At 36.1% G+C, this 18,320-nt stretch overlaps 1 protein-coding gene across 5 annotated transcripts; it reads right to left on the minus strand.

Moving 5' to 3' along the window:
- Positions 1-1,634: 1,634 nt before the first annotated feature.
- LOC131168707 (cyclin-dependent kinase C-2-like) lies at positions 1,635-9,830 on the minus strand. Of its 5 annotated transcripts, none has more exons than XM_058150429.1 (13): positions 9,644-9,830; positions 9,371-9,505; positions 8,716-8,797; positions 8,416-8,506; positions 8,256-8,285; positions 7,971-8,080; positions 7,782-7,854; positions 7,586-7,706; positions 7,312-7,429; positions 5,603-5,742; positions 5,394-5,451; positions 2,633-2,703; positions 1,635-2,530 (listed from the first exon to the last, which is right to left on the minus strand). In XM_058150429.1, exons 2-13 carry the CDS (start codon positions 9,481-9,483, stop codon positions 1,990-1,992), a joined length of 1,548 nt encoding a protein of 515 aa, XP_058006412.1. In that variant the 5' UTR covers positions 9,484-9,505; positions 9,644-9,830; the 3' UTR covers positions 1,635-1,989. The 5 variants fall into 5 exon arrangements, with proteins under 5 accessions (XP_058006412.1, XP_058006411.1, XP_058006414.1 ...); XM_058150428.1 differs by having other exon boundaries at positions 9,371-9,531; positions 9,644-9,804; XM_058150431.1 differs by having other exon boundaries at positions 9,371-9,541; positions 9,644-9,804.
- Between the last annotated feature and the right edge of the window lie 8,490 nt (positions 9,831-18,320).

The following is an 18,320-nucleotide window of genomic DNA, read 5'->3' on the forward strand; positions in this document are numbered from 1 at the left end:
ATTTTCTTAAGAGAATGCTTTATGGTTTGTTAATAGTTGAATGATGATATATAAAACTAAGGTTGATGTTGCACTAACATTTTTATGACATTTTTAAGACTTTAGGTTGTATTTGTTTTAGAAAAAGAAACAGAAAAATAAGTTGCTTGGGTATCTCCATTGAAAATATTTTCTGGAAATTGATTTTTTTTTTCCTGATTTGGTTGCAATAGTATGTTACAAATGAACTAGAGAATGCAGATTATCCGAGTTTTGGAATACTCAACTCAACTAAGTTTTTATCTCAAAAATTTGGGGTTTGTTATATGGATTCTCTTTATCTACTCTAAATGATTTTAGGTTAAATCCTCAGAAATGTGTAATGCTTCTAGGTCATGTTGTATTACTCTCCTCCAAATCAGTTCAGGTTTATTCCTTCTTTTCTTTTTATCCTCTACCCTAATGTGTTCTACTTGTCTGACTGGAGTTTCCGTATGTCTATGCTTTACATGATCAAATCAGTTCAATCTTCCTTCTCTCAACTTATCCTCAATTGGTACCACTCTTACTTTTTCTCTAATATTCTCATTACGGACTTTATCTAGTCTAGTATGGTCACTTATTCACCTTAACATTCTCATCTACGCAACTCTTATCTTAGACACATACGATTCTTTCGGTGCTCAACACTCACTATTATATAACATGGCTGGTCGTATGACTGTACGATAAAATTTTCCTTTCAACTTATTGGAAATCTTGTGATCACATAAAACTCTCGTGGCACGTTTCTATTTTAATCATTCGACTTTAATCTTATGATTAACATTATCCTCACATTCCTATCGAAAGAATAGTTGTTCAACGCTTCTTAATTTTTTTTTTTAAGAAAAGGAAGTAATAATCAAGTGTTATTTCACTCTGTATTTACATGCCCGTAAAGCAAGAAATTTTTTTATAATTTTAAAATCTATTGTTTTCATTTCTTATTGTTTTGTCTCAGTAATCAAACATAGCAAAGTATTGAAGAAAATGATTGAATTCAGCAGTCATCTTCTCTATGGAAACAACTCCTAACAACCATTTTCTCTATTGATATTCAACTTAGGGAAATCTTAAGCAACCAAACATGCAAAGCGAAGCCTCTAAAGTTGCTGTGAGTTGAGCCGAAAGAAAGCAAATGAGGCGGAATGAGTGCTAAAGATCTTATCGGGATGAACGGACGGGTCACGGTGGAGGAGGTGAGTGGACGAGTGCTATTAGTAATGGCTAACGTTTCTTGTTTCAACTTGCTAGAATGGATTAAGTTTTTAATTTGGCCCCTTCTGAATTTCTTACATTTGCAATGTTTGGTCATTTTAGAGAATAATTATTAATAAAAAAATTACTTAACCAAATAAAATTGAATCTCAATTGCCAGTTAAATCTCTGGACATCAAATATAGGTTCAAAAAAGCAAATTCCAAATTCAAAAAAAAAAAAAAACAACCTAATCCCATGTGAAATCTCCATAAGTGATGAGGATTCTAATCATGATTTCATCTTAACCTCTATAATTACATAAATAACCAAACAGTCACCATCTTTGGAGATAGGGAGGGAGAAAATCAAGCATATCGCAAAAAATAAAACAGATTAGAGCTAGCCGTTCATCATAAGTAACATTACTCCCTGAGCTTCATTTTAACCGCTCGTGAGAACAAACAATATAACTGGCCTGCAAAAAAATTGCAAACAGCACATTGGTCAGTGCTCACAAATGTACACAGCAACCACAAGTATCCACCGATTAGGAACAAACAGAAGGTAATCCAAACAGTCTCTGTTTAAGAATCTTCCCAGCTGATTGAAGGGTGTAATGCAACCCACAAAATATTCTCTAGCGGAGATCAAATAGAAAGCGCACAAGAACCACGAGGAAACTCCAATGACTGACCACTTTAATCATATGCCTTCTCATTCAATGTCATTTCAACATGTTCTTACAGTACAATTAATCATCAAACCACACTATTGTTGCCAACCATACTGCTGGTTGCGGTTTCCACCCATCATGTTCGAGCCACGACCAGCACCAGAACTGCCATATGGTGCACCTTGAGGATAATTTGGAGCACCAACTCCATATCCACTGCTCCCTCCACCACGAGGAGCACCAGTCATGCCACTTGAACCATAAGGTGGTGCCCGCCCTTGTGGAGGATATGGTCCGCTCCCATAACCTCCACCACCTTGACCTCCCCGATTTGGATGATTGTATCCTCCACTTGTTCCACTAGGTGGATATCTCCCTGGCCCACCTGCAGGCCCACGAGGCTTTCCATAATGGTGGCTAGGCCCTGCAGCAACTGGGGGCTGAGAATTATGCATGGGTGGATTAGGCCCTGACCTCATTTGCGGATGTGCCTGCCCAGACTGCTGAATGGGTGGAAGGCGGCCATGCTGCTGCGGGTGTTGCAGTTTCTGACGTTTTGCATTTTCATCATGCTGTCTTTGTTGCTGGCGCTTTTTCTTTGTCTGAAATTCATGTGATGATTCATATTTGGGTAAACTGAACCAAGAAACCAAAACTCGGTCATGGAAACAAGCCAACTTCAGTTACAAAAATTTCGTTTGTAATGAACAAGACATTCAAGAAAGAAGAAAATAAAACCTCTTGGGGTCACAAGGCAATGGATCAGTCCAGAAATACTCGGCATCAAGTGCATCCTTTGCAGATATTCTCTGTTTATAAAGAAAAACAATAAAAAAAAAGAACATAGTTAAAATGATGCAATACAAATTCTATATTTGAATTTTGCATACAAGACCAACTGAAACATCCACAGAAGATACTAGGGGCACTTTTCCCTGTGTCCCCTCTTTCTCTCTCTAACTTCTTTTGTCTTTTTTCCATAAAATTTATTGAAATTGCAAATAATTTTTAACCTGGATGTTATTTTGTAGCCCTCTGTTTCACCCAGATTACAACACTAACAGCAATCCTTGTACAAATGATAAAAGGATGTTTTCACATGTTTCGCCCATTTACATAACAAGCGAAAAATGCCATCCACACAACATAGAAGCAACCAATTTCATCAAGCCAATGTTTATCATCAGAAATATGGGACAACAAAACTGTATAAGGCACAAATATGGAAAAGAAAGGCACAAAACATTGGATAGAATCTTTATCCACAAACTATGAGTATGCTCATAAAAGAAGAAACACAATGCAATGAAATGTCATTTACTAAAGCAGATGTCATGAAATGTACCATGCCATAAATCCCTGACAATAAAGCGATCAACTCTCTACTCTCAAGAAAAATGTCAGCATAGATGTATCACCACAGATGCAAGGAAAAATTATGTAAAACTCACATCCAAGATACAATTTAAATATATGAAATGCAACTTCCACAAGCTCAACCAATGCCAAATTTGATGAATTCCACCATGTAAGTTGTACACTTCTGGTGAATGGATGAAATTCTTGATACAGGGTCATCAATTATGAAACAATTTCCACCACTCAACAATACTCAGGAGTAATTTCATTTATTTATTAACAAATAGTAACACCTTGCATTGCTGCTAATTGACAAATTGTAACATGAATTGAACTTTTCTCAAATGGGAGTTTTTATTATCTAAAAAGATTATTAAAACCAATGCTCATCATGTAACATCTAAACGCAATAGCAGTTTATTAATTTAAAATATTTTTAATAACTATTAAAATATTGGTACAATATAACTCTGGTGAATTGTAAGATCTTTTATGCATTTATGATCTAAAAAATGTTATCATTCTAAATTAATCTTCTAAATTAATTTTTTAATTCTAAATTTTATAATCTATATTTTCATGATAAAACAATTATACTGACACAATTAAATGACAAAACATTATCTATTAATTGTAAAATAATAACCATATCATTTACACTGAAAACAATTTCAATTTTGTACTAAAATTATTGTTGCACACAAATTATAAGTGGTATAATATTATGAAAATGTTTAAGCAAATATTGTTCTGATTGTACATTAATATTGCTATTCTTAAGACTATTTTTGAAAAGAAAAATTGTTTACCTACACAATGAAAGTAGTTTTCTCCCTTTATTAACTGCATCGTATGCCATGAAAACTATCTTGATATAATTGGAGAAGGGAAAGGATTAAGCATCAGAGGTTTAACTAGGGTTAACCCTTGCTGATGTCAGCATGGCATAACATCAACATGCCACGTGACCCATGCAGTCAGGAAAACTGGACTAAACACCTCTATAGACCTGTTTGGCCAGTTCGTGGTCAAACTTACTGGGTAATTGGTTTTTATTGGGTTTGAATACCAGACACATTAGGTGGACATCCGAATCAGTGACCATTCTGGTTCTAGGTAAAACATGACTGAGCTCTTTATATAAAATATGTTCCAGCATCAACACTTAGAATATTGAACACATCATACACATTCAAGGTACAACTTTTGAAATAAATGTACACTTCAAACAGACATTTAAATGCAACTCCAATATAGTTGACAAATAACTCCTAATAATATAAACAGGAGTTCAGAATTCAGACACCTACAGTGGCAGGGCTTTAACAATAAAATATAATATGTTCACTAAAAATATATAATAGATATTTTTTAATTTTAAAATTAAAATAAGAAAAAAAATTATGCATATTATTTTAAATTGTAAAAGAGAAACCAGTCATCAAAAATGGATTTAAACTAAATGTTTGAGCAACTCTTTTTCAATTTAAAAAAAAAAAAAAGCAAACAAAGTAATTATAAATAAATAAAAATCTAAAAGTAAATTAATAAATGCTTCATTGTGAGTGATTTTCAACTTTGAATTGTGAAAGTAATTATCAATTCAAATTATGTTCTTGAATTCAAAACTTTTATTTTATGAAATAAATAAATAATCATAAATAGATAAATTATAAATAAAACAGAAAACAATGAATTTTAACTTACTAGAATTAATTGAGATATCCTTCACTTTGTTCTATAAAATTCTTCCACAATTCTCAACTTTCTTCTCTTAATTATTTTATGTTTTTTTTCTTTTCTAAGGGTTCTTCTATTTATAAGAGTTCACTTTGTATTTTTAAACTATTTAGAGTCCTACTTTCTATTCTACTGAGGAGTCTTACTTTAATAAAATAAAGGGAATCTTATTATAATATAAGTTCCAATATATATATATATATATATATATATATATATATATATATATATATATATATATATATATATATATAGGCACTTTGGGACCATAAATATTAATAATAGGGGATGAGGCCATCATGTTAAATAATAAATTTTTTGAAAGTTTTGGGGAGGCCGTGGTCACCACAACGACCTGCCATTAGACACCTAAATGAAGATACATCAGATAAAGAGATACCTGAGAAGGATCAAGAGTCAGCATTCTCTCCAAGAGCTCCAACGCATGACGGTCAAAACTGACACAAAATAATGAATTTAAAAAGGCAGAAAAAAGAAGAGGAAGAAATAGTAAGGCAAAAGGCACAGAAGTCATTAACTGTCACAGGAAAAGTCAAACTTCCACAATATTAAAATTGTAGCATAGATGAGCACAATTTTGTAACTTACTGTCTGAAAACCTCCCTTAGACGTCTCTTCATTGGCCTTGTTGGTTTAAAATTGTTATACCAAGGAATCTTGGAAACCCCAGGCCAATTAACCTCATCTGGAGCTCCACATAACTCGAAAATCTTATTTAATTGTTCTGGCTACAATAGTCACAAAATGGGTATTATGATGGTATCATGTAAGAAAAAGTATTGATGTAACAATTAACCAAATGGGAATTGAAAATACATATTTTCCCCTCTATAGTATTCTTTAATCTCATATAAGGAATATAACTTCATAAAAAAATTTAAAAAAAAAAATCTTTAAGTGTAGCACCATCATCCTACCACATGTGATTCATACATAAGCCACTCCCTATATTGTTGGTACTCAAATCCAAATAAAATAAATAGTATTCTAGATCCTCGTGGTCCACAAAAAACCATCAGTAATAGACCATCATGCATGCAGCAAAGCAAACATCAAATCTGACACAATTACATCTGTTATCAATCCCTGTCATCTTAGAGTGAGCATCAAAGGTAAGGGGTAATGGATATTACTCCAATTTTCAGCCGACTCAAACAAAAACATTACTATTGAACTCATGGATTATATCTGCTACTAAAATCAATGCCCAAATTGAATCCCATGACTTGCTCTCTTTTATCATTTAACATCTGGAATGATTTTTAATCCCCCTTTTACCATATTTAGTAGAAAGGAGGAATTGCCAATTAACATGTAACCTTTTAAACCCAAAGAAAAGGCTTATACGTTAATATAGGGGTGACTAGGATAATTGAGGTTATAGGGGAAAACAAAAGTTAAGGAATATTAACTATTATCACCACCACTACTACAAACACAGCCAATCAGCATCTGCTAGTCATGCAAACATATAATTCAACGAAATGAAAAATTGAACAAACAAAAATTGTAATAACTAACCATTATTTAATATCACCACCCACCCCCCCCCCCCCCCCAAAAAAAAAAAAAAAAAAAATCCCACTCATTTAATCCCTTACCAAATTTCATGTATATATCCCATAACCATTTAAAAATGAACTAAACTTATAATAGGTCATAGCTAATGAGATCACTCGAACTATTTCAGAACAGATCATCAACACCTGACAAAAAAAACCAAAGAAAAGACATATCATTAATCTATTCCAGTCACATTGATCTACATGTCATCATTAAGTGAGCCAAGTGAGGTTGCATTTTGTGGGACATTGGATCAATAACTCTCTCCTTTGTTTTCCCACTTCATTACCTTTTTAAAAAATCAAAATTTCAATAATTTGTACTCCCTAAAATTTATATTCATTTCTAAATTAACACAATAATATGCTTGGATAGAAGAATTTTTCAAATAGGAATTGTTTAGATTGCTTTAATGAAAGTTAGCCTGTTTATTTACAATTAGATTCATGGATGATAATTATATTCATGGATGATAATTATATTCATGAATATGTTTGAACTTATTTGAGGTAGACTTGAAATGAACCATTTCTAAGTATGCCAAATCCACATTCAAAAAGAAGTTTTTATTCACATTCTGAACTTAGATTCATAAATTTAATCAATCAAAGAGAACCCATAAATTATCAAATTGAAAATTCACAACTTCAAATCCTTCTGCCCAATGGCAAGCAAGGCAACAGTTTATTCATGAGTTATACATTAAAAAGTATAAAAAAGGCTAATCTGCTCACCTCATCTTTTCCAGGAAAAATTGGCTTCCCATGAAGAAGTTCAGCAAAAATGCAGCCAACAGACCACATATCAACAGCTGGACCATACTTTGTTGTCCCAAGAAGCAACTCAGGAGGTCTGCTCAAAATAAAAAGTAAATGACACTTATTCTTTGACTTTTCTCATTTTTCTTATCCTTGGCACTCCTTAGGTAGAAAGAAATGGTGCATACTCTTTAAGAGAAAGGAAGAAGTTTAGTTAATCAAATCTGAACCATGAAGTAATAAAAATTACCTGTACCATAAAGTAATAACACGATTTGTTAGATTTGCATTGTGATCATTTGAGAATGACCTGGCAAGCCCAAAATCTGCAAGCTTTAGATTACCCTCATTGTCTATGAGAAGATTAGAACCTGCAGTAAAAACACAGTTCAGATTGTGAAGTAGAAAACAAGATTCAATAGTATATTACTTGCTTTCTTAATAACCTTTGATATCACGATGAAGTACTTGGTTTACATGACAATAGTGAAGCCCCGTCAGAAGCTGCCTCATATAACACTTCAAGAAAAAGAAGAAAAATTGAAGGACAAAATAATACCCAAAAAAATTAATTAAAGAAATAAAAAGAGAGGATATTGCTAGTGTAAATCAAATGCTTAATCTATGCAAAATACCTTAATTTGAGGAACTGAAAATCTCATCCCAGGACGATCAGCAAGACCTGTCAAATCATGGTCCATGTATTCAAAGACCATGTATATTCCACCTTTATATTTGTTACCATCTGCAATCCCCCAACAAAGCTATCAGAAATCAACTGTCCTCAAACAAGACAACCATTTAGATCAACATTTTTATATACAAAAACCATCAAATGCCTATGTGCACATGCAGGCAGAAAGTCACGCAATGAAAATTATGACCAATTGATAGCAGCACATGCAAAACAGATCACTTGCCTGGCCTCCCCTGCTCATCCTTCTCAGGACCTACAAAACAGTGCCAAGAAATTTATATATCTAAACAAAAAAAAAACCCAAAATGATGCGGTGAATAAAGGATACTTCATAAAGGCAGCATTACACATGTGCAGTGAGCTAGTAAAGTTCATAGCATTACCAGGAGATGTCACAATCTCTTTCAACTTGATTACATTTTCATGATGTAGCTTCTTTAGAATTTTGATTTCACGTATTGCCGTTATGGGAAACTGCAGAAAATACAAGACTTATTTTAATAGTCAAACATATAATATTAATCTATTGAATAAGTGGAAATCCTTTTATAGCTCATTGACCTCCAAGCCAGTGCATAAAAAATACAAAATACACAATCAGGTCTAGATGACATACAGGACATAAATGGTTGTCCATCTAGTAAGTTAAATCAATAAATAACTTAGCAAGAGTATAAAAGTACCCCCTCTCTTTCATTGTCCATTCTTATTTTCTTCAAAGCAACTATTTCACCTGTCTTTATTTCCCTGGCCATGTAAACTTGACTGCAAGGAGAAAGCAAAGCACCCGCAATCAAAAATTTGTCCTGTCATCTTCAAAAATCAAGTAGGAAGAAATACAGAATAAAGGTTTTCAACAACGTGAATTAGATAACAAGCTCCAGAATAGTACTTCTAGCTTTACTTCAATGGGGATTTCACCACAAATATAGGGCTGCACTAGAATGAACAGCTAGCTAGAAATTTTGCAGTGAAGAAATCAAGTCACAATGATGAAAACTGAGCTGAAATTCAAAATTTTAAACCTTTTTCTCACAATTATGAGCACAAACGAAATCATCTCAAAAAGTTAAGACTTATATATATATATATATATCAAAACTATGCAATATGTTACACACCATTGTGAAGACCTTAGTAATAGCAAGCACGTGAATTTTCCCAAATCCGAATTAGAAGCAAAAACGATAAAACAAGCACCAAAAAGATAAAAATTTTGAATGGAAAACTAATCCAGGTCCTAAAAGCATATGAGTTTTCTCCAAACCAAATATAGAAGTAAAAAATCATACAAGAAGCACCACAAAGATAATAAAATTTAAGATTAGATAAACAGACCCATAAGTGCCCTCGCCAATCTGCTCCAATTTCTCGAAACAATCGACACTTCTGGATCCCCAACAGGGAGACTCGTTAAGGTTGAGCTGTTGCCCAGGGGCTGTTATGGCCATAGTTCAATCCTCCTCGGCTCCACTGCACAGTGCACACCCTTCTTCTATCTATTATATCCTTTTGCTAAGGCTAAGGCAACATCATCACCAAAATTCTATCTTCTCATAAAACTCAAAATAAAGACAATAGAGAAGAAAGAGGAGAAGAGTGAAGCCATACCGTCTTCTCCGGCGGCTGTGGAATCCAATACTTCAATAAATTGTAGTCGGATTTTGGTTTGCCGGCGTAGGTCGGTGGTCGGGCTTGCCCCCGATGCCTAAGCAAAGTTTCTTTTTGAGTTTCGACACGGCTCGTCTGGAATTCACAGAATTTGCGAGTATTTTCTTATAGGTGCTTTCAAAATATTATTTTAAATTTACCCTGAATTTTATCGTTATTAACACTTTCGTCTATTCATTTATTTTTCTTGGCTTTTATTAGTAATAAAAGGATTAACTTATTGTACCAATATTATGAAGTTGTAGCCTCAAAAGAGAGAAATTCCCATTACTCATACGTATAACCTCTAAATCACAAGTGCAATAACTTTATTATTATAAAATCAAACTTTTTAGATTTTTATTGATAATAAAGAGTAAAATATTTTTTTTTAATAGATAGACTATTCATTCATAGCTATAGGGAAAAATGCATGATTTGAGTGTAAAAGTATAATTGAAATAGGGCCTGTGTCACGACCCAACCTATGGGCCGGACCGGCACTAGGACCTGGGTCAGCCTAAAGCCCCCGAGGCCCGTAATAAGCCTTAACTATTCATTAACCCAACTCTAAGGCCCATTTGGGCCCAATATCAAGAAAACAAACGGACAGAGTCCGGCCATAAAATGGACTTTCCAACGGGGAGTTTTCGACTCACCCGACCTGTAAACACAATAAACAATCCATTGGGGAGCTCAGCTCACCCTCCACATACTCATCAACATAATAATAAATGGGAGCTCAGCTCCCTCATCCAATCCATCAAACAGACTTAAAATATTAAGTTTACAGGTCCAACATGAATATAATAGTACAGACCAATTTCAAATAATTACTGCTAACACATGCGGAAATTCTAGGAGTAATTAAAATTACACAATATTGATAAACAACCTGCGAGGTAAAAAGCGAGTTAACCTGAACAAAATATCCTCCTGTTGCCTGTAAAAATTTTTGACCCTGAGTGAGCGTTCGACTCAGAGAGTAAAATATCAATTTTAACCATAATCTCTATAACTATCTAAAACTAATGCACCCTGTAGAGTGAAATGCAACATCAACATCATTTTCACATCATAACATCAAAAAGGTAATTTGGAGCACTCACACACCCTGTAGTATCAATCATAACATATGGAAGCTGATCCCCTATCTGACTCTCTTAAATCCAACCCGTGCGGTAATTACTCAAGCTCGGACTTCCACTTAATAACCAAATCGAGGGTCCCAATGAATTACTCAAGCGTGACTACCCCTCGAAGGATCGGGTCCCAATTACTCAAGTGTGACTACCCCATCCTATCCATAGTCCACACCACATCACACGCACGCCAACGTCGCTGCGCTCCAAATTACCACAACAACATCATGGCACTTTAACAGTTATCATGCATCATAAATCGTGCCTAGAGTTTAACTACATAAATATATGCATATAAGTGATGCATGGGCATGCTGAACATATAATAATATCGAAATTATAATTAAAATTAATATTTTACTCACAGACTTGACGACAAATTACTGTGGCGGCTGGGCGGAGGAAGAAGGCTGTCCCGGCTCACCTGACAATCATATTACATTTATTTAATACAATCTGACTCAATACAAACAAAGAAAAAGACCAATTACGTCCTAAGTCGTGCCGAAAATCCGGCAGAGTCTCCCCTATACCTAGGACCTACCCAACCTGCAAAAGGGTTCAAAACACACTTCTATACTCACAATCCATATATCAACAGTTCAATCATATCACACAGCCCCTCCTGGGCCCATCAAATCAATCATTCATCACAATATGTAAAATTTCAATTTAGTCCTTATAATTGATCATTTTTGCAAAAACTGCTCAAATAAGCTCTAAAAATTATAAAACTACGCTTGCATGGTCCTTAGAAATATTACTAAGCTATTGCAAAAAGAATCGTAATTTTCTAAGCTACCACGAATATTTTATGGATTTTCAATCCTATTTAAGCACTAGAAAATTACGAAAAAGAAAGGTTCGGGTTTACCTTTGCCGATTCCGACTTCGGGAACGCGCTCGGGATGCCTGACAATGGTGGGGTAGCCAAAACCTCGATCCAATTCGGAGACTTTTCCGGTAGTTGGTGCATGCGCCGGAAATTCACAGATCCGGACAACTGTCGAATTTTCGCGAATTGAGGATACCTACACAAAGCCCAATAATAATATATAAAAAATCAGGGGTGTTACATTCTTCCCCCCTTACAGAAAATTCGTCCTCGAATTTTACACAAGGCAGAATAAAGCACATGATTATACATTGAACAGATAAGGGTACTTGCTACGCATGTTCCGTTCTAACTCCCAGGTGCACTCTTCCACTGACTGACTCCTCCACAAAACCTTAACCATAGGGATCTGTTTTGATCTCAGCTGTCTCACTTGGTAGTCCACTATGGCTACAGGCTGCTCCTCAAATGTCAAGTTCTCTTTTAGCTCTATCACATACTACTTTATTACATGTGAAGGATCGTGAATGTATTTGGTGAGCTTAGAGATGTGTAACACGGGATGAAGGTGTGAATGGTTGGGTGGTAGCTCCAACAGTAGGCAAGCTGCTCCGGCTCTATCGGTAACCTCAAAGGTCCGATATACCGAGGTGCCAACTTGCCCTTCTTTCCAAATCTCATGACTCCCTTCATTGGAGAAACCTTCAGAATACATAGTCGCCATCGCAAACTCCACATCCCTCGTCTGGGTCCGCATAACTCTTACGCCTCGAAAGTGTCCTCGATCGTTCCACGATTAAAGGAACTACCTCTGAAGTGTACTGCACTACGTCTACATCATGCACTTTCGCTTCCCCCATTTCTGTCCAACACAGAGGATACCTACACTTACTTCCATATAATGCCTCATAGGGTGCCAACCCTATCCTGGAGTGATAACTGTTGTTTTAGGCAAACTCCACTGGAGCTAGTTGCTCATCCCACGACCTCCAAAATCCAAGACACTCATGCGAAGCATGTCTTCCGATGTTTGGATCGTCCTTCAATTTGTCCGTCTGTCACGAGGGTGGAAGGTGTCTTGAAGTTCAAGCAGGTGCCAAGTGCCTCCTGCAACTTTCTCCAAAGCAGAAGTGAATGGGGCCCTCTGTCGGATATTATGGAAGCGGAACTCCATGCAATCGACTATTTCTCGAATGTAGAGCCGCATCTTGTGCCACAGTATGTAGTCTTCTGAGTAAGAAGTGAGCTGATTTGGTCAAGCGGTCTACAATTACCCATATCGAGTCATATCCTCGCGTGGTACGAGGCAACCCAGTCACAAAATCCATAGTAATCATTTCCCACTTCCATTCTGGGATAGGGAGCTCTTGCAGCTTCCCTGACGGTCTCTGGTGTTCAAACTTCACCTTCTGACAAGTCAAGCACTTGGACACAAAGTCTGCTATGTCTCTCTTCATGCCATTCCACCAGTAGCTATCTTTCACATCATGGTACATCTTGGTGGAACACAGGTGAATCTTTGTCTGATGTATAGTGTGCCTCTTGCATGATTTCATTCCTGAGGTTGTCCACATCGGGCACACATATCCTAGAACCTTGCACTAGGGCGCCATCATTGGCAAATCCAAACTCACCACCTTCGCCTTGCTGTACTCTTTCTATGATCTTCATCAATTGTTGGTCTCTGTGCTGGGAAACTCTAACTCTGTCCCTCAAGTCTGGCCTCACTGAAAAGTGAGCCAACAATACCCCCTCATCTGACAGATCTAGGATTAAACCTTGATCCATCAACTCATGTACCTCCCGAATCAACGGTCTCTTCTCTACTGAAATGTGCGCCAAACTGCCAGAAGATTTTCTGCTCAGAGCATCTGCCACAACATTGGCCTTTCCTGGGTGGTACTGGATGGTGCAATCATAGTCTTTCAGAAGCTCCATCCATCTCCTCTGTCTTAAGTTTAAATCCCTCTGCTGGAAGATGTACTTCAAACTTTTGTGGTCGGTGTATATCTCGCACACTTCACCATACAGATAGTGTCTCCAGATCTTTAGTGCAAAGATTACAGCCGCCATTTCCAAATCATGGGTGGGATAGTTCTGCTCATGCCTCTTCAGCTGCCTTGAAGCATAAGCCACTACTTTTCCATTCCGCATCAAAACACACCCTAGGCCAACTCTAGAGGCATCACAGTACACAGTGTATCCTTCACCGCTCATAGGTAGTGTTAACACAGGGGCAGTGGTTAGACACTCCTTATCCTCATCATTATAACTGACTCTATCGAGCTCTCTTCCTGTCTTTTGCATCTTATCCACTTCCCTTTTCCTATTTTTGGTATTGTTGGTATCATTTCAACCTGCTGTACTTATTCCTTAATTTTAGTCCTATCTCATCCTTACACCTTTTCCTTCAAAGATGTCTATCCCATCATCAACTTTAACTTTCTTTTTATTTCTTAGTCTTATCTTGAATACTAGTTTCATTACTTCAAGAATTCTAACCCTATGATTTACTCCTACCAGCACATTCTTCACCTTATGTAACACTTATAATTACCCATAGAAAATTTTTTTTTTCTTGTATCCCCTTTTTTCCAACTTAACTATCAGAACATTATCATTCCCTATCAGCCTTAGTAGGAAATTGCTTATCCTGGATGAATATGAGCCCCATAAACTATAAGTTCCATCTGAACTAACACGGCTGTAGGAAATATGTGTCATGCCTTAATTCCAAACAAGATACTTCACGTGTTCATTCTCCTTAATATAATCATATATACTGCCCATAGCTTTCTAAATTTCAACCTCAAATTACCCATCAGCAACAATTTCATCTATTGAATCTCAACCATAAATAGTACTTCCTCCAGCTCATAGTTTAAAACAGTTGCAAGCCTTAGTAGCTAAATCCTGTCATTACTCTGTTCGTCCTTTCATACTTAATACTAGGTATGCACTTACTGTCATTCTCATATCAGGAAATTATGTATGAATTTGTGCCTACTAAACTCTCAATAACTAGGTCTCCTTGACTCAGTTTTGTTCCTTATATAACCTTCTAGAACCAAAAGCACAAGCTAAACTTAAAAAGAAAGAAAATATCCTCTTATATTCAACTACACCCGATTGTCATATTATAACGTTTCACCTAAGTTTCTTGGTCTTTATCTCCAAATTTCATCATCTCCTAGAACAATTATGCTCTACCTATAAGTTATCATCTGCATAAACCCTTTCTGCGTACCATTTTCCTTCTTGACATAATATTTTATAATTTATTAACTTTACTTATACTCGACCTATGATTCATATCTATCATCGTTTTTATTGTGCCCTTAACTTTTGTTGATTCCTGAAAGATTTCTCTCACTAATAAATTCTTCCAACACTAATTCCACCCTTATCTAGGGTCATTAATTTGATCCCTTAGACTGACTTTTATTCAACTTATCCTTACTAACTTCTCTTTCTATACCTATTTAGCAATTCCTCAATAACATCGCACACCTTCTAACATTTACTCATTATTATTGTATTCCATACCTCCATCACTTTTCTCACTAATGTGATCCCATTTTGGGTTTTCCATCCTTGTCATTCTCCTTGCCAAGAATAACACTTAGCCTATCCTATATCTTAACTTTGTTCCTTTTATTATGCGCTCTTTAGGTTGTCCTTTCATTTATTTCCTTTGTCTTACCCAAAATAGAACTTGACTATTCTATCCCTGGTTCCATTCTTCTTCCTAACATAATAGCTGTACTTGCTAACTATATCTTTTAGAGTCTCTATCGCGTTATCATATGTCTGTGCTACTCAGATTTGGTCCTTTGACCACTCTAGCTAGTACTTCCACTAGCATTTAGATTATATTGCATCTGCAATCAATTGCCCAAACTTTCATTCTGCACTTTCTTTATACATTGGCCTTATCTGATTTATCTTCGCTAATTTATTACTCTTAACACTATTATAATTAGATTATACTATTGTTTTGAATAATTTGAAATTAGAAAGGAACTCAGCAAATTATAGTCATACTTTTATTGTATGATCTCTATTCTTATCCTTTAACTTACATAATACCCTTACTACCTCGAGAACTGATTCTGCAGTAATTTTATTTATTATTATTTTTATTATTATTATTATTTTCCATGTTTACTCAATTCCAAAACTTAAGATTTCGGGCACCCAAACCCGTCATCCAATTCAAAGGATTTACATCCATCGTGATCTGATTATATATGATTCCTATAATAGAACTTGTATCCTCTCCAGGATACCCGAGCCAACTACTCTCTACCACACTCTACAGTCCCATCTGGGACACTATTCCATAAGTCATCATTATCAATAATAACCTTCGATCCATTCTGAAAAGATAGGACTATATCCTAACTTGCTGCAACAAAGGTACTACATCTACCACCTTGCCAGAACCATGTCAAGTTAATGACTCTTTTATCATATCATAGCTCTATAAATCATCAATTCATAGTTTCGACCTTCTCTAGGTAGTAGAGTTGTACTTTATTCCATACTGATACACACAAGGTATACTATTCTCACTCTATAAGTGTCACCTTTACTTTGCAACTAGTCCGAAACCTTTGGTCTGATGGCAACTCTTGATGAAACTCTAGCTCATGCTGGGGTAACTGAGTCACTGACTCTAGTTATCACCCAACTGTGACCTTTCAATATTCTAACTCTAAACTCTTAGTCAGGAGTTCCCAACTCCTCTGCAAATATAGAACTCTGTTCTGGCATAACTGTACCAAAACAGAAGCCATCTCAAACACCCTCATTATGGAGCACCACGGGGATGCACGCAGCTCTACACAATAATCTCATGTCGGTACTGTAATCTGCAGCTTACAGAGCAGACATCGAGAATATTTTATAGTTACTACGATACGTCCTGACAAACTAGGTCTCCTAATTTCTTATCTCTCCTGAATCTTCTATTATCACAAACTTATTCTGACTGGGTCATCTACTGATGACTGCCAGTAGTGGTATCCTCATCCTTATCTAGGGCAACTGTACTTTTAAGACTCACTTTTATGTACTCGTGTCTTACACGAAATAGGCACACCATTTAAACCCATACTGACAAAAATATAACATTTCTTGGAGTACGTATCCTCATGATAGATCTCACATGTCTACTAACTCTATTTCACATTTTTGTGTACTCCATGAAAATCAAGACACTAACTAAGGTAATCTTATATTTCCCGAGGTATAACGTAGAATCTAGAAACAAAGAATTACAGGAAAAGATGAAACAGAATCCTATACTCCGCATGTGACTCCTAGTAGACTCTTCCCAACACTTAGATAATTTTTCCCTATGAATCTGGAGCCTAAGCTCTGATACCACATTTGTCACGACCCAACCTATGGGCCGGACCGGCACTAGGACCTGGGCCAGCCTAAAGCCCCCGAGGCCCGTAGTAAGCCTTAACTATTCATTAACCCAACTCTAAGGCCCATTTGGGCCCAATATCAAGAAAACAAACGGACAGAGTCCGGCCATAAAATGGACTTTCCAACGGGGAGTTTTCGACTCACCCGACCTGTAAACACAATAAACAATCCATTGGGGAGCTCAGCTCACCCTCCACATACTCATCAACATAATAATAAATGGGAGCTCAGCTCCCTCATCCAATCCATCAAACAGACTTAAAATATTAAGTTTACAGGTCCAACATGAATATAATATTACAGACCAATTTCAAATAATTACTGCTAACACATGCGGAAATTCTAGGAGTAATTAAAATTACACAATATTGATAAACAACCTGCGAGGTAAAAAGGTAGGTTAACCCAGAACAAAATATCCTCCTGTGGCCTGTAAAAATTTTTGAACAGGAGTGAGCGTTCGACTCAGAGAGTAAAATATCAATTTTAACCATAATCTCTATAACTATCTAAAACTAATGCACCCTGTAGAGTGAAATGCAACATCAACATCATTTTCACATCATAACATCAAAAAGGTAATTTGGAGCACTCATACACCCTGTAGTATCAATCATAACATATGGGAGCTGATCCTATCTGACTCTCTTAAATCCAACCCAGTGCGTGCCAATTACTCAAGCTCGGACTTCCACTTAATAACCAAATCGAGGGTCCCAGCGAATTACTCAAGCCGTGACTACCCCTCGAAGGATCGGGTCCCAGCGAATTACTCAAGCCGTGACTACCCCGTCCTATCCATAGTCCACACCACATCACACGCACGCCAACGCACGCACACTGCTCCAAATTACCACAACAACATCATGGCACTTTAACAGTTATCATGCATCATAAATCGTGCCTAGAGTTTAACTACATAAATATATGCATATAAGTGATGCATGGGCATGCTGAACATATAATAATATCGAAATTATAATTAAAATTAATATTTTACTCACAGACTTGACGACAAATTACTGTGGCGGGCGGAGGAAGAAGGTCATTCCGCTCACTGATAATCATATTACATTTATTTAATACAATCGACTCAATACAAACAAAGAAAAGACCAATTACGTCATAAGTCGTGTTTAAAATCCGCAGAGTCTCCCTATACCTAGGACCTACCCAACCCGCAAAAGGGTTCAAAACACACTTCTATACTCACAATCCATAT

The sequence above is a fragment of the Hevea brasiliensis genome, chromosome 7 (assembly GCF_030052815.1).
Source record: "Hevea brasiliensis isolate MT/VB/25A 57/8 chromosome 7, ASM3005281v1, whole genome shotgun sequence".
Taxonomy (NCBI): Eukaryota; Viridiplantae; Streptophyta; class Magnoliopsida; order Malpighiales; family Euphorbiaceae; genus Hevea; species Hevea brasiliensis.